Source organism: Oryx dammah, unplaced genomic scaffold (genome assembly GCF_014754425.2).
Source record: "Oryx dammah isolate SB20612 unplaced genomic scaffold, SCBI_Odam_1.1 HiC_scaffold_21, whole genome shotgun sequence".
NCBI classification, from domain to species: Eukaryota; Metazoa; Chordata; class Mammalia; order Artiodactyla; family Bovidae; genus Oryx; species Oryx dammah.
Genome location: NW_024070205.1, coordinates 8,916,889 through 8,938,132, shown reverse-complemented (window position 1 = coordinate 8,938,132; position 21,244 = coordinate 8,916,889). Strand labels below are relative to the sequence as shown.

Here is a 21,244-nt window from a genome sequence, read left to right as displayed (position 1 = left end):
GGCTTTAATTCCTACCAGTTGAACAATTATGCGTATGTCCCTTTTCAGCCTGCTGAGAAAACCAAGAAAGGCAGGCAGTCTGAACTCAACTAACCTTTGAAGAAATGAGCAGGCTCAAAAGAAACGCTTCAGTTTTCTCTGAGCTTCATGTATGTCAATAAAATATGTGAACTCAGTGGAAACAGAGAAGCTACCGGCTAGGAAATAAATGGATAAAGTTCTTTTTTGCTTCAACAGTCCTTTTTTGTATAATATTCTGGGCCTGCAATTTGCATCTTCTGAAAAGAACTCCAGTACATGCGCAGTCCCTATTTTCACCCAGGCTAATAATGTAATTCCACCTTGACACAGGTGTCTCTTCCACGCTCTTTACCTCCTTGCTCCATCCCTGGGCACGCCCACTGTGATCAGGTCTGCTGTTTCTCACAGGGTGGGAACCTAGAAGCATGTTTTGTCATCATGACTATCATGACTGGATCAAGTCTGGGATACCGAGATACCTTAATTTGTAAGTAGCCCCTGCCCCTGAAACTGTTGGACAGCTAGATTGCTTCCACTGTGGTCAATGCCAGAGTCTAAATCTCAACTTTTTCAATCCTTGTTTCCAGTTTCCTCTCCATGAGGTGTCCAGAGACTCTAGGCATCTGGCAACTTCAACAAGGCCCTTGGCCTCCACCCAGAAGAGAAAGTGGCCTCTCAGCCCCGCGAGGAGCACGCTGGTTCCTCAACACACAGTCGCCGCTCGCTTTGCTTCTCTTGGGGTGAATTGGATGGCTCTGGTCTTTCTGCTTTCCTGATTGCTTGTTTGGCAGCAGGAGGTTAAAGCCCTTTGGCTTATCTTCTGGGAAAAGATCCCTGAGCACTGGAGAGCCTGCTGCTGGCTTCTGGCGACTTCCAGCAGCCAGCACGGGGTCTGCTACAAGATGGGTGCTCAGCTTCAGCTCACAGTGATGCCATGTGTCCTGGCTGCTTCATCAGCCCCAGATTTCTGTCCCAACCCTCCTGTCTCTAGGGGCATTCCTTCATCAGTAAGTAAATCTATAACTGGGAGATGGCTGAAATAGTTCCTCTTCCAAGCAGGCTTCCAGGATTATGAGAAGAGTAAGTAACATGGATTTCCCTGGTGGCTCAGACAGTAAGGAAACTGCCTGCAATGCGGTAGACCCAGGTTCAGTCCCTGAGTTGGGAAGATCCCCTGGAGGAGGGCATGACAACCATCTCCAGTATTCTTGCCTGGAGAACTCCATGGACAGAGGAGCCCGGTGGGCTACAGTCCAGGGGGTCACAAAGAGTCAGACACGACTGAGCAACGAACACTTTCATGTAATATGGAATTCCACTCCACACACATACCACCTCACCCTCTCTAGATAAACACACTCGTTACACACAGAAAATGAGCTGTGTCCGGTGGCCATGGCTGAGGCTTAAGGTCTACATGCCCACAGGCTTCTGCCTGATTTGTGGACACACCAAGGCGGCAGCGGGCCGGGCAATGGTTTGGAAGAGAAGAGCCTGGTTGGTTGCGAGATTTGCTTTGTTACTCACTTGCTGCGCTGTCTGAGCTAGTCGCTTGCCTTTTCTGAACTTGGTAGGTGTGGGAGTAAGGGACAGCCAAACTCCCTGCTGCTCTGGGATTCTCAGGAGATCAGCCCAGGGTCAAGAGCGAGGTGTGGATGATATGGGAGACGCATGGGAGCCGGGAGGCCAGGGGTTGCTCTAGGGGCGGGAGGTATATCTCTGAGTCTCTGAAGCACCCCCAGCCCAGCAGCACATGGCCTGGCTCCCTCCTCTGGCCGGGAGCCCCTGAGGACACAGATGAGCCTGCCTACTGCACCTCCACCCTTGGCACCCAGCCCTGGTGCCAAGTCATCTTTTGGGGGAAGGGGATGAAGGCTGGGGTGTGCAGGGAGGGGCAGAGGTGGTGAAGGAAAAACCGGGTGCTTGGAGTTCCTAGAGGGAATTCTAGTCATTTATGAGTCTATTGGAGAACATCTCGGGGGAAAGTCTTCCAGAGAGAACTGTTCTCAGCCCTTCGAGAGCAACGGCAAGGCGTCCACTCTGATGGGTGGGGAAGATTGTATTAGATCAGCAGGGATCTAATCTTGTCCTTGGCATGTCTTCTCTATAAAAAGCTGCTGTGGGAGGAGACGCATCACTGATGTGGGAACCCCAGGAGGACAGGGGCACTCATTGCCTCAAGCCTCACTCTGGGCTTACCTCCCAGCATCCCTGGATATGTGAGCCCAGCCCTCCCGGAGGCGGCTCCTGAGAGAGGCAGCCTGGCCGTGTGGAGGTGGGGTATCCAGGATTCGGAGACAGGATCCAGCAGAAAGGGGTGCCCTGGTGGTGGCCGGAAAGAGGCTGAGCAGTCAGTGTCCAAAGGAAACTGACAGAGTTTGCAGTGCGAGACAATGAAAACTCCCTGATTCATCTTGTCTATAGAATCTTCTACAAAGAAGACTATAAAGAAAGCTGAGTGCCGAAGAATTGATGCTTTTGAACTGTGGTGTTGGAGAAGACTCTTAAGAGTCCCTTGGACTTCAAGGAGATCCAACCAGTCCATCCTAAAGGAAATCAGTCCTGAACATTCGTTGGAAGGACTAATGCTGAAGTTGAAACTCCAATGGCCAAAATACTTTGGCTGCCTGATGCAAAGCACTGACTCATTTGAAAAGACCCTGATGCTGGGAAAGATTGAAGGTGGGAGGAGAAGGGGATGACAGAGGATGAGATGGTTGGATGGCATCACTGACTCGATGGACATGAGTTTGAGTACACTCTGGGAGTTGGTGATGGACAGGGAGGCCTGGCGTGCTGCAGTTCGTGGGGTTGCCAAGAGTCGGACACGACTGAGCGACTGAAGGAACTGATAGAATCTTCAGTAAACTCTGGTTTAGAAGTTTAGCTTCTTTCTGGGGACTGAGGGAGGCACTGAGCCCCGGGTTAAAGCTCTCACGGAGCGAGAACAGCCTCTGCACCCTGGGGTGGCAGCTCCGGGGGTTCTGCTCCCAGCCCAGTGCTCCAACGGCAGCATCCCCCAGTGACCTGCACCACCTCCTTGCTGCTAATGCTTCTTCCTTGGAATCATTCTGCTTGAAGTCTTGGTGGCATTTAACGTCACAGACCACGCCCCTATTCTTGGCTTTTCCTCTGGGGCCATCCCGGAAGCAGAGCCTGAGATTTGGGTGCAGAGCCCGGGATTTGGGAGGTGACTTGGGAAACAGGAGTGAGGAGGGCACAAGGAGAGTGAGACAGGAAGGCGGAGAAACCACCTAAGAGTGTGTTTTCAGGGCCAATCCTGAGGACAACAGGGTGCGAGCCCCAGGAAGCCCCTGGGACTTGGGACGGCCTGCCTTCCAAGGACTGTCCCCCTGGTGGGTGGGGATGTGGAATGTTTCTTTGCCCGCTCGCATCCCTCACTGGTTGAAAATCATTCCCAGTGATACTGAGTGCCTCACATTTGGGAACAACATTTGTCGGTGGGCTCAGTGTGCGTCCCAGGCCTCAGGGGCTTGTGAGCCTGGGCTGGGGCATTGTCAATTAAAGGAACCTCTGAGTTCAAACAGAACTGCCTGCCAGAGCTGCCCTCTGAGCCGCCAGGGCCCAGGGGGATGCAATGTGGATGCAGGCTGCAGAGGACCAACACTGACCTCGACCTCCCATCCTCAGCCTCTCTGGGGTGTTTCCCCTGACCTCCTGTCAGTAGGCGCCTGCTAACTCTGCATGATCAGCACTTTCTTTCTTTCCTCCTTCTTCTTCTCCTTTTATTTATTTTAAAAATTTATTTACTTATTTGGCTGTATTGGGTCTTAGATCTTTGATATTCCTCGCAGCACGTGTGATCTTTAGTTGTGGTGTGTGGGATCTAATTCCTCAACCAGGGATTGAACCCAGGCCCCCTGCTTTGAGAGAGAGTCTTAACTGCTGAATCACTAGGGAAGTCCCCACACTTCTAAAAGTTCACAGACTTCCTATCACTTGGGCCATCACAGGATGATGACTGGACACTAGGGGGACACATCGGAGAAGGCAATGGCAACCCACTCCAGTGTTCTTGCCTGGAGAATCTCAGGGACGGGGGAGCCTGGTGGGCTGCCATCTATTGGGTCGCACAGAGTCGGACACGACTGAAGCGACTTAGCAGCAGCAGCAGCAGCAGCAGCAATAGCAGGGAGACACATTACCAAACAATGCCCACTTAGCTCCCCTTGGTTCCTTAGAGCTGACTGCGGTGGGAATGCAGCGGAAACAAGTGCACAGGGTTAGGTTCCCAAGCCCTTCTCAGCCCACCCCTCCGCTGGGCCTGTAAGTCAATCCCAGGCTCTCTTCCGGTCCCATGTGAGCTGAGTCAGTCCACTGTGTCCAACATCGAACGTCTCCCTTGACCCAGATGACCCCCAGATCTTTATCTTCAGCCAAACCCATCCTCCCTTGTGGCTCAGTTGGTAAAGAATCCGCCTGCAATGTAGGAGACTTGGGTTCGATCCCTGGGTTGGGAAGATCCCCTGGAGAAGGGAAAGGCCACCCATTCCAGTATCCTGGCCTGGAAAATTCCATGGACTGTATAGTCCAAGGGGTCTCAAAGTGTCGGATACGACTGACCAACTTTCACTTTTTCACTAACCCATCCTCCATGTGTGGGGCTGGTGACTGGGTCTGTCCTCCTGGGAGTCATGAAGACACCTTCGCCCTCGCCATCCACACCGCCAAGGGACCCCAAGTCAGCTTCCCCTCCTTTCTGCTCCTCCCCTAGGGTGTTGTGACTCCCCACCATCAAGTCAGGATTTCCAGACAATTCCACCCTCTTTATCATCCTCCACACAAGTCAGGGCACTATTCCAGGAGCCAGGCAGTGTACTAACTACCAAGCTGCTACTATTGGTCTGGACTCACCAGCATGCTTCTTTGGAAACTGATTTCAGAATCTGCCTTCAGATCCACATGTGACAATTTGTTTCACCCTGCGCGTCACAGCTGCTCCTTGTCTTATCACTAACACCACCTCTTTTCCTTCCTGGGCCCGAGGCATCCCTTCAGGCCCCGAGTCAGTACCCACCCAGAGGGCCTGCACCAGCTCATGTCATTCCAGGTTTTATCCCTCTAATGCAGGGCACATCCTGGCTCCCCTCTCCCGTTGATTGGCTGGTACTCAGCCTCCTCCCAGAAGCATTTCCGGGTTGAGCGGAAGTGGCTTTCCTGCTTTCTTACCCCTGGACCTGGACTGGCTTCCCACACTGTCGAGTGCCCAGGCTCCCAGACCACTCTCCCACAGCCCCCACATCACCTGCTTCCACTGGCCTCTGCACATTCTCACCTGTGGGTGACCTCAGCCCCTCACAGTCCACTCCTGTCTACTTATGTCTGTGGTCTGTGGGTCCTCGAGCCTGTGACAGCTCATCTCAGGCTCCAGAGGACAGAGGCAGGTCCGTTTGCTGGGTGCAGACAGCAGGCTCAGGGTGCTCTGGCTGCCACCTTCTCTAAATGCATTGACCTCTCACTGCACGCTGGGGCTGGGGCTCCTGGCCCTCGAGCAATCCTTATTCTGCAGGGAAGTTCAGCCAACAATGTGATGCTCTGCTGACTCTCACTATTTGCAGTCGTCGTGTTCTGACTGTCACTGCCAGCCCTCAACCACCGCTTCTAGGGGAAACACACGGTTAGGTTCCTGTGAGCCTCTGGTCAGGACATTTTCATCAGCCAGTCAGTACACAACCTTGTCTTCTGTGTATTTCTGTTCAAAGACTCCTTATTTTTGTGCATTGTTGATTCATTAACATTGAACTCGCAGCCAACAGCAATATAACTTGCAACTTAATGCCTAAATGAAGTGCATCTAAGCCATGCATTCTCTCCTTCTTGTACTTGGGAATGGTAGACAGCACTTCAGCACTGCACTTGGGGACCATTTTAGACAGTGAAATCACCAGTAAAAGGCACAAAGTAGTCACTAAATAGGCCAGGGGAAGGATATTTATTGACCGTCTGAGAGCCAAAACAGGAAGACAGGAGATGGCCTCGTTTCACTTCAGTTGGGAATGTCGAATTTTTAACACTTTGCACATGTCAGAATGGCCTCAAAAGTGCCTTGAGTATTGATTTGGGGATTACAAATACATTTTAGTGAGTAGACAGCTTTGCAACTGTGAGTAATGAGGATTGATTGTATACACAGAGAGAATGAAGCTTTGGAGACTGGAGAGGAGGGGGCAGCTGGGCAGACAGAAGGTTCATTGAGGCTCACCACTGGCGTAGATTTTCAGGGGTGAGTAGGACAGCCCCCCGGACCCCTGGCATTTGGAACAGACTGAACACTGCGCACAAAGGCATGAGACAAGATAGGGTAGAGTAATTGGTTCTTTGGGATGAAGATGGAGAAACCAGAGGGGACCCATCAAGAAGATCTCTAATGTCCAGGAACCAAGGAAGGCAGAAAGTTTCCACATCTGCTCCTTCCCACAGGGTTTACACTAATCATGAGAGTGCCAATCACTGTGAGAGAGAAACCCCAAGTCTTAGTGTTTGACCCAATACATTGCTTGCACATATTAGAGTTCAACACGGATGACTGATGGGTGGCCTGCCGCATAGTAATTTAGGGACCTCGGCTCTTTCAAAATTGGGGCTCTACCACCCTCCGGGGGCCTCAGAGTCCTTATCGACCATCAGCAAGTGAGAGAAAGAGGGGAGGTGGAGAATTGCACAGCAGTGTTTCATAAGCCAGGCCTTCTATCCACATTTCATTGTCACATGGTCCTGTATGGATGTGAAGGAGGCTGGGTAATGGGGTCCCTGGTTGGACAGCAACTTCCCCAAAGCATGTCTCACTCTGGAAGAGGGGCATGAATCTTTGATGGACAGCTAGCTGGTTTTGCCCAGGCTCTCAAGATCAGTCAAACCACAGGGCAGAACCTAAAAGAAGTCAGTGGTGAGTGAATTCCATAGAAAGTGGGTGTCAAGGTACTGTTTAGCACAGGGTAGAAGGTCAACAGACACCTAGTGAATAAATGAATGAGAGATGTATTATGTCTCTCTCCCTAGTTCCCTTTCATTATTTTAGATAGATAGATAGTTAGATGATACACATCAAGAGAAAAAACCAACAGTGTGAGGCTAAATGGAGAAGAGGGGCAAGAAGGAGAGAGTGAGGAAGCAGGGACTTAAGCAAGCCAGCTGGGAGAAGGTGAGGTTCTTATTTTCCTGCAGTCATCTGCAATGCTGCCTCTGGCTGGAGAAGGAAATGTGGCCACAGGAGTGCAAAGAGGGCTGCCCAGAGGGAGGAAAGTGGAAGTGTTAGCTGCTCAGTTGTGTCCAAATCTGCGACCCCATGGACTGTAGCCTGCCAGGCTCCTCTGTCCATGGGATTCTCTAGGCAGGAATACTGGAGTGGGGAGCCATTCCCAGGGAGGCACAGGTAAGTGTGAGTCTGGTCTGTGCCTATCTCACTTTTATCCCTCTTTAGGCTCTGAAAACCCAGTGCATGACAGAGCGCTTAGAAATGGTTTGGACTGGCTCCCACAGCCTGGAAGGAAGCCAGGGAGGAGGGATTGGGAAGAGCAGCCCATGGCACAGCCTGACATCTGGGATCAGGGCTCTCCTCCAATCTCCTTGCAGTTTTTAATCAAGTTCTGCACCCAGTGGCTTCGTAATTCCACATCTCCAATTTATTAATCAAATGCCATCTGTGAGGCAATGTCACAGCCCTGCTGGTGTTTCTCCATTTGAATGGTTGCTGAATATTTAACTACACTTCAGCGACTTCGAGGGATGCCAAATGAGGGAAAAAACCACCACCACTTTCTCTCCCCAGTAAAACTCACACTCAGCGTGGATAATCACAAAGCCTCCACAGGCTAATGGGTGAAAAGAGATGAGCAGTCGGCACAAACACCAAGCTGTCTTTGAGTTACGGTGTCAGGGCGGTGGGGGAGGGAGGGAAGTAGGAAGGCATAACTCCCCTCCTCTGGGCATAGGTGTCACTGAAAAGTAGAGGGAAGGGGCCAGCTGTGTTGGGAGGGGAGGATGCTGAGAAATTAGTCATCTGTGTGAGAGTTCCCCAGAGTCACAGGTCAGGAGTCCTTAGCACACTGCTGCAGACGGATCTTCCTTTAATGGCTCAGAGTTGGCATGATCTCATTTACATTAATTGTGTGTGTGTGTATGTGTGTGTGTGTGTGTGTGTGTGTGTGTGTGTATGTATGTGTGAGGGTGAGGTTTTAAGCCTAATCCATGGGGTGAATTTTTTCATTCAAATAGAATGGTCTGTAGTTGACCCAAGACTTCTTCCAGCAGGAAGAAAAAGACATTTTGCGCCGAACTCTAATTCTGTCCCTGCTCCGCACTCTCCTGTAAGAATTCCATGTTCTTCTTCTTTTAAATAATTCTTTTTTTTTTTTGGCTGTGCCTCAAGGCTTGAAGAATCTTAGTTCCCCAACTAGGGATTAAATGCATGCCCTCAGCAGTGGAAGTGCAGAGTCCTAACCACTGGACAACCAGGGAAATCCCAAGAATTCCATCTTTTCCTCATCTGACCCAGCCTCAAGGGGCTTTGGCTGGGAAGTGTGGAGTGAGAGGGGTGAGGAAGGGAACTGTGAACCCTCAGCCAGCATCTGGTATCCTGCCTGCACAGAAGAGTGCTCTGGACATCCATGCTGCATGAACGAACTTTTGACTTAGTCACACCTCTTCTTACCACTTCTAGCAACTTTCCCGGAGAGCAGAGCCTTCTCATCCTGCTGGTCCCCTCCCTGCCAGCATGGAAACACCTTGGAATTTTTGCCCTTATGTCAGCATAGTGGTGGGATGTTCAGAGGTGGGGACCCCTGGTTACCTGCCCCAGGTTGCTCTGGCTGTGGCTTATCCTGGGTGTGGAGGCCACCGTGGATCTGTGAGTGTGAGGAGGTCAACTTAAGCTCCTAAAAATGTGGGAGTGTCCTATTCCCAAAGGACCTTCCCCACACTGGGACTGTTGTACTGTGAACTGGTCAAGAGAGGTGTATGACGCAGCTCCTGACTCCAGAGCCCTGCTTGAGCAGTTGGAGGGGGGAAGGGTAGATCTATCTAATGGATCCAGCCACAAAGGAAGCGCAAAGCGGCCTAGCACTCAGGGACATAATCAAAACATGCAGGCAGGCAGGTGAGTGGAGTGAGGTGGTTCATCAGGCATGGCTTGGTTTCTTCTTGGTGATGCTTTCTGCTTTATTTTCGATACACTCAGGACTAGACATATCCAGAAGTCACTCTACTGCCTGGTACCTGGTACTACCTGGTATGGCATCACTTGAGATCTATTACAAGGCAGCTTAGTGCCTACTAGGGCACCCCGGATGCCCCCATGGGGCAGCGGGCATCGGTTTCTAATGTCTGATGGGGGCAGGCTGGCCCACATGGGGCCCATAGCTTGAAAAGTCTCCACGTGACAGTGTGCAGGGCACAGAGACAGGCAGGAGGCCCAGAGGCAAGTGCGGGACTCGGAAGAATAGCAACAGGAGGAATAGCAATGGGCCCACTCCTGCCAGCCCCCCATCTTGTCTCAAAGTCAGTAATCACCCTGCCTCCTCTGCTGGGATTATTTCCTCAGCCTTGCTCCTCCTCCAGAGCATCAGAAGAAGAACTCTGTGCACTTGAGCTTGCCTTGAGGGAAGGAGAGAATTTTCATGAGCCAAGAGGAGGGCAGGTGAGAGGGTTGTGATTAAAGGTGAGAGTTCCTGCTCTCGGCACCTGAATCACTCCTCTGCTGGCGGAGGGAGTGGGTGGAAAAGAGCGTGCTTTGGCCAGGAACTGTCCAGCTGGTAGCTGAAAACATCTGCTCTAATCAGGTCCTCCTAGGGCTCTACAGAGGGTGCAGTGAGCATTCCCTGGCTCCCCAGCTTGTGCCAGCCCGAGCGCCAGCTGGGGGAGGCCAGGGCAGAGAAGGCCATCTGGACATGGGCCCGCTCTCACCCCCTGGGTCTTCTCAGGTGACTCTCAGGTCAAATAGACTCCCTCTTCAGATAATACAGCTCAGGTGGAAGAGGCTTAGGTGGGTCTCCACGGCAACCACCAATCAGGAGCTGGGTTGCCTTGGGGTTCATCCAAGGAGCTGTGTGGTTCCAGCCTCTGGAGACACACACACACACACACACACACACACACACTGCAAACTCCAGCCCAGGGTGGATCCCTCCTCTGGTCAGCATTGTTTTCTCTCAGCACAACTTCTGAGGGGTAGAAGGAGGAACAAGCGTGAGGCAGGAGCCTGCAGCACAAGAGGAAGAGGAGGGAGGCGTTTGGATGTAGTCTCCCCTTGACCCTGTCCTCCTGTGGCCGATGAACTTTCTGTCTTTCCCTGAAAGGATCCAGACACTCTCGTCTCCCAGACAGGGAAGCAGAATCAGGACCCCTTGGGACCTTCACCTCTGCAGAGCCTGACCTCAGAAAGCCAGGTAAGAGGGTCACCTCCCCAGGGGACAGAAGTTACAGCAGTGGCCGGCTGAGCTGAGCTGGGTAGAAGGGGATAGTCCACCGCGCCGTCTGAGCATAGGGCCCTGATGGCCGCAGGGAGGCCCCGACTGTCTTCATCTGTCCCATAAGAGGCGGCAGACTCTGCAGCATCCTCCGTGCCATGGCCTGGTCCCTGCTTCACAGACTCACTGGAAGTCATGGCTTCTGTCTACTCCGGAGGCAGCAAGCCTGTCGGGGAGGACCCAGCCCAAGCCTTTTCCCTTCTGCCTTGACGGGGAGGATCCACCTAGGGGGAAGCAAGTGTGTCAGTTGCTCAACTGTGTCCGACTCTTTGCACCCCCTGGATTGTAGCCCACCAGGCTCCTCTGTCCCTGGGACTCTCCCTTCAGATAGAGATCAGGGCAACTTATCTCAGAAAAAGACCAGGGCATCTCCTCTCAGAAAGGGACCACAGTGACTTCTCTTAGAAAAAGGCCCAGACTGTCCCTTCAGATGGAGACCAGAGCATCTCTGTCTCCCCTCAGATAAGGACTGTGAATTCTCCTCTCAGACGGAGACCACAACAGCTTGTCTCAGAAGAAGACTAAGGTGTCTCCTCTCAGACAAAGACCAGGGTGCTACTGTCATATAGACCAGGGCTTTCCCCTCAGACAGAGTCCTGGAACCTCCCCTAAGACCGCGAGAGTATGGCGTCTCTCCTCAGAAAGGGACCAAGTCTTCTCCCCTCAGATGGAGACCAGAGCCCTCCCTTCAGACGGAGACCAGAGCCTCTCCCCTCAGATGAGGACCATGGCTTCTCCTCTTGGAGACCAGGGTAACTTGTCTCAGAAGAAGACTACGGTGTCTCCTCTCAGACAAAGACCAGGGTGCTACTATCATATAAAGACCAGGGCTTTCCCCTCAGACAGAGTCCAGGAGCCTCCCATAAGACTGAGAGAGCATGGCGTCTCTCCTCGGAAAGTGACCACGTCTTTTCACCTCAGATGGATACCAGAGTCCTCCCTTCAGACGGAGACCAGAGCCTCTCCCCTCAGATGAGGACCATGGATAGCATATCCTCTCAGATAAAGACTAGGGCAGTTTCTCTCAGAAAGAGACCAGGGTGTTTCCCCCTCTGACAAAGACCTCCAAGGGGCAAGCTGGACCTGAGCACACATCCCCCTTCTGTTTTCACTCCTGCCTCAGTCTGAGGAGGACTGACTGCCTCATTCCTTCATTTGTTCATTCATTCACTCAGGAACCACTCATTAGGGCCTACTGCCTCCCAGCAGATTCAACAGATACAGATTCAACAGATTCAACAAAGCTCTTCTCCTCACAGAGCTCATAGCCGAGTCAGGGAGCGAGAATTACAACCAAAGAAGAGAGACATATGTTTGTTAGAGATGCTGCGATGAAGGCTCTGCTAGCCTCTGGGGGCCAGTGAGGGGCAGGCTGTAGCATCTTAAAAGATGAGCAGATGTTTCTCCGGTGGGCAGAGGCCCACAGGACTGGCTGAGTCCCGCCTGGCTTGGTGGATTACAGGCTATTTTTCTATGACGCCAAAAATAAATAAGGTAATTTGTACTCTGTGAAGTTGGTCTTGGCAAAAATAAGGCTGGGAGGAAGGTGGGTCGGCGGAGGGAGCACACACTCTCTGCACCTGCTTCTTGGAGGCCTCTGCCCCTCCCTCGGGGCCGGCTCCCACAGAACCTCACAGCCTGCACTCTGGAGGTGCTGCTCTGGGCTCATGGGTTTTGGGGGACACACAGGGAAGCCCCTGCCCCAGCCTGCAGATGCCCAGCTCAGCTGTTAGGGCCCAGCTTTAGAGGTGGGGCCTGGGTGGGTGGTTTTTCCACAGAAAACAGCTTCCCAGCAGAAAGTGCATGGTCCTTCCCTGGATGGTGAGAGGCTGGGGGCCTCGGTCCCCAACAGAGGCAGATGGTCTCTTACACCTCTGGTGGGGGGCAAGGTGGGTCAGAGCCTTGCTGCCTGTTCCACAGGCACACCCCACATTGTTCCCACTGCAGAAACACCCCTGCTCCCCTCCTGTGCTAACTGCCAGGAACCAGACTCCTCCCGCCCTCAAGGGATGGGGCTCCTTTCTCCAGCGTATCAACGAGCTACAGCTGGTGCCAGTGTTACCCAGGGAGCCATGGAAAAGACATTATCCTCAGAGGTGTTCAAAAATAGGCTGAAGGGAAGGCTCAGAGCTTGTGAGGTGGGAGGATAATGAAGCAGAAAGGAAGGGAAAGGAATAGCAGAGAATGGAAGACAAAGGACTTGGGGAGCCCAGCCCCAGAATAGGCGAGAGGTTGCTGGGACACGAGACTTCACCCCTGAGTTCTCCCTTCAACAGCTCTCCCAGCGCCAAGGCTCAGCAAGTCAGGAGCTGGACTGGGGTCAGGTTTGCCCCAAGCCAAGGGTCCTTGACCCTTTGGAAGAATGTGAAGCCTGTGGACGCATTCTCAGTGAAATGTTCCTCAATGCATACAACTAAGTTCTCGCAATTACAAAAGAAACCGCTGTATTGAAATGCAGCTATTGAACACTTTTTCCCTGAAACCGGACTCCTATTGAAATATTTTTAAGAAGCAATTTGAGATACAGTAATATATGTGCCTCTGTGAAAGTCACTCAGTCATGTCCAACTCTTTGAGACCCCATGGACTATATAGTCCATGGAATTCTTCAGGCCAGAATACTGGAGTGGGTAGCCTTTCCTTTCTCCAGGGCATCCTTCCAACCCAGGGACTGAACCCAGGGCTCCTGCATTGCGGGTGGATTCTTTACCAGCTGAGCCACCAGGTAAGCCCACGGATACTGGAGTGGGTAGCCTATCCCTTCTCCAGCGGATCTTCCTGACCCAGGAATCAAACCTGGGTCTCCTGCATTTCAGGCAGATTCTTTACCAACTGAGCTATCATGTTAAATAGTAAACTCTAGTGGCAGGGCCAATGAGTATGATTTCATAGCCCTGATGAGCACAAACCATATTTCAAGAATAACAACTTTAAAGTATTATGAAAAAAGAATCTGACCTCTGAGGGAGATAAAACCAACACAGGAGTACTGACACTGCCATAGTCAGGGGCCAGTATTCATAACTGACATAATATCACATTTCAGTTAAAGATAGAGGAGATAAAGATTTTTTTTTTCTATCCAAGTTTTAAAACTCTGAATTCTCCTGAAGCCCTTGCACCAAGGGACAGTCATAGACCCAGACCAACCAACTTCTTGTTAGTTTACAAAGCACTTAAAGGGATATTACCTTGCTTTTTTAAATTGGTTGTGAGAACTTTTAAATTTATTTATTTTCGACGGCACTGGGCCTTTATTGCTGCACACAGGTTTTCTCCAGTTGTGCTGAGCGGGGACTACTCTTATGGTGCGTGGGCTTCTCAATGAAGTGGCTTCTCTTGTTGCTGAGCCTGAGTTCTAGGTGTGTGAGCCTCAGCAGTTGTAGCACACAGGCTTAGCTGCTCCAAGGCATGTGGAATCTTCCAGGGCCAGGGATGGAACACACGTCCTCTTGTCTTGGCAGGCAGGTTCTGTATCACCAGGGAAGTCCACATTACCTTATTTAGTCTTCACAGTAACTTGAAGTAGGTACCTTATTACCCCATCTTACAGATGCGGAAACTTGGAGCAATGAAGGTAACTTGGGAAGGTAGCACAGTGTGGGAGCAGAAGGGCATAGGAGTTGAATTTAGGATTTCTCTGCTAAAACCTTGGTTCTCCCTACTACACCAGCCTGCCTCACCTGAGCTGGTGAGGAACCAAAGGGCAGTGGCCTGTCCCTTACTGGATGGCAGCACCCTTCCAGACAGCACAGAGATGGCTTGTCTCCTTGTGCCCACTCCTGTCTTGAATGCACGCTCCTGGAGGGAGCCCCAGACCTGCACAGGGACAGGTACACTGCACACACCCCCACCCGTGTTTATTGAGTTGCGAGCACATCATGAGTCAGAATTCAGGCCTGGGCTTTAGTCTCACTCACCCAGAGCCTCCCAGCACACGCCACCGTTCACTACCTCAACACCACCCCCAGCTGTGGAGAAATACCACAGCACTACTCACGAGTCAGGTCTAAACTGTGGGCAGAGGTGCTGAGGGGCAAGTCAACCGCTACATAGAATAGACTGAGAAGGCTTCCCGCAAGAAGTGAGCTTTGAGCCAGATGTATTCCAACTTGTAAATTACGAATCGCTCAAACATGCAATAAAATTGGAATAATAGTGCAAAAAACAGCCATAAATTCCCCCCGGACAAAGTGATTGTTAGTATTTTACCCTACCTGAATGCACGTGTGTACCTGGACATGTGGCATCATCTGAATGACTGGAATGTAAGACCTTGTAGACAATCGTTGACACTCAGCCAGGAACACTCCAGCATTGCCTCCCAAGACTGCACTGTTTGTCAAGATTCCCCTAGAACCATAATTACCATTTTTATATCTGAGAAAAGCAACACCCATTCCCTAACATACAGCTCATACTCAGATTTTCCCAGATGTCCTAATGTTTTAAAAACACAGATTCAAACAATGCTTGTGTGTTGGATGCAGATTGCAGGTGCTGTTGCCTGAACAGGAAGCAGATATTCCTCATAGGAAGGTCCTGGAGTCACTTGGCAGGGTTTGAGCGGGATCGAGGGCTTTAGCTGGGAGTTTGGCTCTGCCATGGGGGTTAATCCAACGCAAGGGAGGGGCAGAATCCAGCTGGGCAAGACCACCTAACAGCAGTTCTGATGAGCCTTCTGGCTGTCTTTAGTCTTAATCAGACCACATCCTGGCATCAGGTGCTTCCCAACACAGACTCAGGTCCCGGGGAGGCCCGGGGATAAGCCAACCAGCCACCTCTGGCATGGTCTGGTCTGCCTGCCTCTCTGTTTCTGCATTCCCTCCTTCCCTCTACCTTTCCCCCTCTGCCTTATGTCTTCCCTCCTTCCCTCCATCTCCCCCTCCCTCCTCCTCTGCCCTTAAGAACTTAATCAGACCTGCTGGAGAGCCTCCAGGAGAACAGCTGGCACCCGTGACAGATATAGCTCCGGCAGAAGCCTTGTCTCTGTCAGAGCCTCCAGCCTGGGCTGGGAGGCAGGGATTGGGGGGAGGAGAAAATTCAAAACACCCCACCCCTCTCCACCCTCTGAGAGCCCAGCCCCTGGGCCAGAGAAACTGAGAGCCCACTGTGCCTGGGGCTCAGGCGGGATCCCCGCCCAGGCTCTGCCATCTGCCGTGGGCTGGGCACCCCGTTTCTGGCAGCCAGCTTGGGTAAGGGGCACAGGCTTCCACCTCGGAAGAGGGCCCCTTCCCCATCCTGGTCTGCACTCTGGCTTCCCCAACCCAGAGCAAGGAGTCTGGGGGAGTCCAGAGATGTGTCCACCCTGAGGTCACATCCCCTCCAGGTCAGGCCTTAGGTACTGAGATCCAGAAATCCTTGCCTGGACAGTCACCCACCCACTTCCAGAGCTGGTGCAGGACACCTCTCTGGTGGGAGCAACATCACCGTAAGAGCAACCCTAGGTCTGAGGGAGGCTAACAGGCCCTGTTGGCAGGGATGTGGGTAGGCCCGGACATGAAGCTTGTCGTCTCCCTGCATATCTGCAAGGCCCCTCAGGGTGTAACTAGAAAAAGGGGACAGGCTAAGGGCCAGGAACTGGCTCAACCCACATCTTCACGTACCAGCTAAGAACTCCACAGAGTCTAAGAATTCTCAGCTTGAATCAGACCCTCCCAGTTGTTATGAAGGTTTATTTGACAAGGAAGGGAGAGAATGTATTTTATTGAATAGTTCGTTAGCTTAATTTGTAATTTGCGAATATTTAAACATATGGTATGCAAGCCTCCATCTGCAGCATTGCCCCAAGGCCCTTGCACATGGCAGTTGTGGGCCTGCTGCTCAAGCCTGGTGCCCCCACCAGGCCTGGAGTGGATGTTAAGAGGACAGTTTTCCTGGAGACATAAGTTATTTCTAGGGTTTTCTGACCTCCTCTTTCTGTATGTTTCTCCCCCCTGCAGGAAGACCTTCCAAGACCAAACCATTCTCCTTTCAACTTAAATGTAATTCCAGACTAAGAAGAAAAAAAATGCTCTTAAGGAGAGCAGTGCTTGACCCAAAAATGAATCCTTCAAAATGGGGCTTAGGAAGGGGGAGAAATTTTGGAATGGGAAGGGATTGTCTAGGTAGATTTCTAGCCCAGCTACACACACATACACATACACACACAGCAAGGACTAAAGCCCCACAGGGCAACTCTATCCATTACTCTGGTATTTATTCAAACAAGTTAGAAAGCAAGTATCACTCCATTTATTATGGATGTCTGTTGAACACTGGGGCTTCCCAGGTGGTGCTAGTGGCAAAGAACCCACCCGCTAATGCAGGAGATGCAGGAGATGTGGGTTTGATCCCTGGGTCAGGAAGACCCCCTGGAGGAGGACATGGCAACCCTGCTTGGAGTATTCCTGCTTGGAGAATCCCAAGGACGGAGGAGCCTGGAGGGCTCCAGTCCATGGAGTTGCAAAGAGTAGAAGAGGATTGAAGCAACTGAGTACACGTTGAACACTTACTCTAGGCCAGACCCTGTGCCTGGCTCTGGGGCCTGGGTAGGATGATGCTCAAGAGCTGGGTCCTCACTCTGGCTGGAGAGAGACACACAGGCCATCATGGTTCGCTGTGCCATGTTCGACCATGCCATGATGGGGAAAGCACTGGTCAGGGGGGATCGGGAAGGCTCCTAAAGGAAACAAGAGTATGAGCTAAGAACTGAGGTGGGGCTTATTCAGGAATTGAGGATGTACCAAGCCCTAAAAGCAAGAGGCAGCAGGGTGCATTAAGGGAATGGAGGGTGGAGTTGGGGAGGGTGTTGGGGAGCATAGGGGTAAGGGGAGGTCTGGTGAGACATGAAGCTGAAGACGTAAACAGGAGCCACATGACGAAGGGCCTTGAAGCCACTTAAGGGGTCTGAGTCTAATCTTGAGGATAATCAGGAATTGTTGAAAGCCTTTAAGCACCCCAGGGTTTAAATCTAGGATGATGCAAAGATCTTCAGTCTAGACCCCTTTGCTATTGAAGGCCTCACTCCACATCACCTCAAACATCATCAAATGAATTCACATTATAATTATTTTATAATAAAAATGTAGAAAGGAGTTCCATTACTTAAATTTGAAATTTTTATTAATTTCAATTTTGTAGATCTCTACTTATATTTTGAGGCCAGTGACATTTTGGGGGGATGAGGGCAGACAGGTCCTTATACAGCTCAGGGACCCCAGGCACGGTGTTATGGTATCTAATTGATCTCAGGCAGCCTCGGCCTGCAGCGACTTGAAGCAAGGCTTCGGCTCCTGGCCAGAGATTGAAGTCAGGCCGCAGCGATGTAAGCACCAAATTCTAGCCACTAGACTCATGGTCAGTGACAAGGCCGTGGTTCTTCAGCTTTGCAGAAAAGAACTCCCTCAAAGATGGAAAGTATTGAAACAAGTATTTATTAGGAGGAAAAGAGTATAGTTCATATGTATAGACACATGGACAGACTCAGAGAGAGAGAGAATCACTGAGGTGCACCCTTGTGGTAGTTTGAACTACTTTTATGGGGCATTTCTTCCAAGTTTCCTTTGGCCAGTCTTTTTGGTTTGCCTGGTTCAGAGTTTATCTCAGGATCCTCCCAACCAGGGATCAAAGCTATGTCCCCTGCAGTGAAGGCGCAGCCTCTTAATCACTGAACCATCAGAAAAGTTCTGACTTGCATTCTTTTAAAAACACAAGCACTCCAGGAAAAAATAACACATTCAGTTACAACATCTCTTTGCCTGACTGATCAGATCCCTTGGCCTTAGGCAGAGATTCCCAGGGCCTCAGGGCTCTCAGAACAGAGCAGAACCTACCCCCATCTCTCAGCCTTTAACCACACTATTGCCCAACTACATGATTCTGGACATATAAAGCAGTGAAGACCGAGAAGAAAAACTGCTAACTGATCCCAATATCACAGTCTGATGGTCTCTTCTTCCCTCCCAGCCTCCCAGAAGGCATCAGGATATGTAATCTGCGGCCTCCATGATGGTGATGCAGTCAGACTAAGTGGAGGATGAACACTATTATATTTCTTAATTATGGTGGTTGCTGAGAGAAGTCGTTGTTTTCTCCATGGGCAAGTAGGAAGCTTGATTTGTGCCACTCCTGGAAGCTACTGATACCCCACAATAATTTTTCCCATTTGTGTTTGATTCCCCAACGTCAGCAACTCATTGCTATGGGCTAACACTCTCTGGTGCAGGGTGGCAAGAGGGCTGCCTAAAAAAAAGATGTGAGTCTTCAGGAGGTGACGCGTGCCTCATCACCATGTTGTTATGAGTTCATTGAACCTCTTTTGTCTGCATCTAGAGGGTCTAGGCAGGAATAAGACCATTGCTGCATGCAAGGGGGAGCTCCTTGGAGGGGAGAAGGGTATAGGAAGGGGAGGCAAGCCTCCTCAAAGACCCAGTTCAGGTTTTAGCCCAGGAATGGAGCTCACCTTCACTGTTGTCAGAGGCATGAACCCACTTCCAGCAGGCAGCAGGGCATGCAGTCCATTCACTCATTCACGTGTTCATCCATCATTCACTTATCCATCCATCTAGTCATTCAGTCATTCACCAAACCTATACTGAGCAAGACCCTGTGGGAATATGATGAGTTAGGATCCCTGTCACACATGATGCTTCTTGCACACATCTCACCTTGTACCGTGGCAGGATCCTCTACCTGGGATATCTGCTCCATCAGTCCATGTGTCTGAAGTCTGCACTCACCATTCAGCCTTCTCTCATCCACAAAGCTTTTCAAAACCCCTTTCATCATCCAGAGTCACTCCATCCCCATCCCTACCCCAGCAATACTGACTCCATGCTTCACCAGTCACATTTACCTCTTTCCACTTAAATTATGGCTTTTACTCTTCAAGTCTTGTATCTGCTGGAGAGCAGGGTCCAGACATGCTATCATGCTTGTTGGTCCTCCACAGATGTGTACACTGTGCTTGATTAATGCTTTTGCCTGATGAATGATGAATAAATGAATGAATGGTGGGTAAGTTGTATCATTTACAGGACAGTATCAGTCTCAGACAATCTTCAGCTTTTTTCAGTAACAGATTGGGGGCATTTCCTGTTATGAAAACATCTGTTCTGAATGTATTGTTTATTTCCCCTTAAACCATAGGGATAAGATTATGCTCAGCCACACAGCATTGTTAAAAGGTAAACTGAGGCATATTAAATTTTTTTTAAGAGTTTATTTGAGAAAAAAAAAAGTCTATTCAAATCTAGCAAATATCAAGGAGCTCTGAGGAGCTGTACCAAATGAAACACTTTTATAGTCAGAAGGGAGTGGGAACAAGGATGTTAAAGCAAAAAAAAAGCAAATTGGTTGCTGCAAAGTTATTATCCTTTAGCGGCTGGCAGAGGGCTATCAGGCAGATTACTTAACTAGTGCTGATCAAGTGATTCCTGTGAGAGGTGAAACTAAGTCTTGGTTTGGTGGCGTGGGGCTTAGCCTAAGGACTCCATTTGGGGCCTGTTGCCTTATTTTTAACAGTACGTTTCCATCTTTGTTTGGAGTGATTTCCATCTTTGTTTGGAGTGACCGAGGATCTGGAAGCTCAGTCATCTGGACGCTTTTAGAGACTTTTATGGCCATGAGATTATCTTACTTTTATGCGGTGCTTAGAGCTTCCCAAGTTAACTCACAATTGCTTCTCACACACCACCACTTTGTCTTACAGACGTAGAAACGATTGCTCAGCGAGGCTAAGCGTCTTACCCGAGGCCGCCCAGCTGTGAAGGGGGAGGTCTTCTCACTCGGGCCTCCGCTCTCCCCGCCTCACCCCGTTCTCCTCACCTTGGCTGACGGAGGGGCTGAGGAAGACGCACTCCCGCCCGGCCCCGGCAGGGCCTGGGGGCCATGTCCCTGCTCCCGTGGCTGCGGGGGAACGAGGCGCCGCCACGGCCGGCGTCGCGGAGCCCGGCGGAGATGGTGCTGGAGACGCTCATGGTGGAGCTGGCAGGGCAGATGCGCGAGGCTGAGCGGCAGCAGCGGGAGCGCGGCCACGCGGCGAGGAAGGTCTGCACCCGCGTGGACTACAGCTGGCTGGCCAGCGCGCCGCGGCCCGCCTACGACCTCAGCCCCGGCGAGAGGCTGCAGCTGGAGGACGTCTGCGCCAGGATCCACCCGGCCTACTGCGGGCCCGCCATCCTCAGGTAACTCCCCGCCGTCCTCGGGTAACTCCAGACATCCTCAGGTAACTCCAGACACCCTCGGGTAACTCAGGCAACTCCCCACCCTCCTCGGGTAACTCCCACCATCCTCAGGCAGCTCCAGACATCCTCAGGTAACTCAGGTAGCTCCCCACCTCCTCAGGCAACTCCAGACATCCTCAGGTAACTCCCCACCCTCCTCAGGTAACTCCCACCATCCTCAGGTAACTCTGACCACCCTCAGGTAACTCAGGCAACTCCCTGCCCTCCTCAGGTAATTCCAGACAACCTCAGGTAACTCCCCGCCATCCTCAGGTAACTCCCACCATCCTCAGGTAACTCCAGACATCTTCAGGTAACTCAGATAACTCCCTGCCATCCTCAGGTAACCCCAGACATCCTCAGGTAACTCAGGTAACTCCTCACCATCCTCAGGTAACTCCAGACATCCTCAGGTAACTCAGGCAACTCCCCACCATCCTCCAGAGACTCCAGACATCCTCAGATAACTCAGGTAACTCAGGTAATGCCATCCTCAGGTAACTCCCACCATCCTCAGGTAACTCCCACCATCCT

At 51.3% G+C, this 21,244-nt stretch overlaps 1 protein-coding gene across 1 annotated transcript in view; it reads left to right on the top strand.

The window, feature by feature from the left end:
• The first annotated feature begins 20,375 nt into the window (after positions 1-20,375).
• RD3 (RD3 regulator of GUCY2D) overlaps positions 20,376-21,244 on the top strand; it is a 2,310-nt gene continuing 1,441 nt past the window's right edge. The window contains exon 1 of the mRNA XM_040263108.1: positions 20,376-20,671. Coding sequence (XP_040119042.1) covers positions 20,376-20,671 — 296 coding nt within the window. The remainder of the gene's footprint in view (positions 20,672-21,244) is intronic.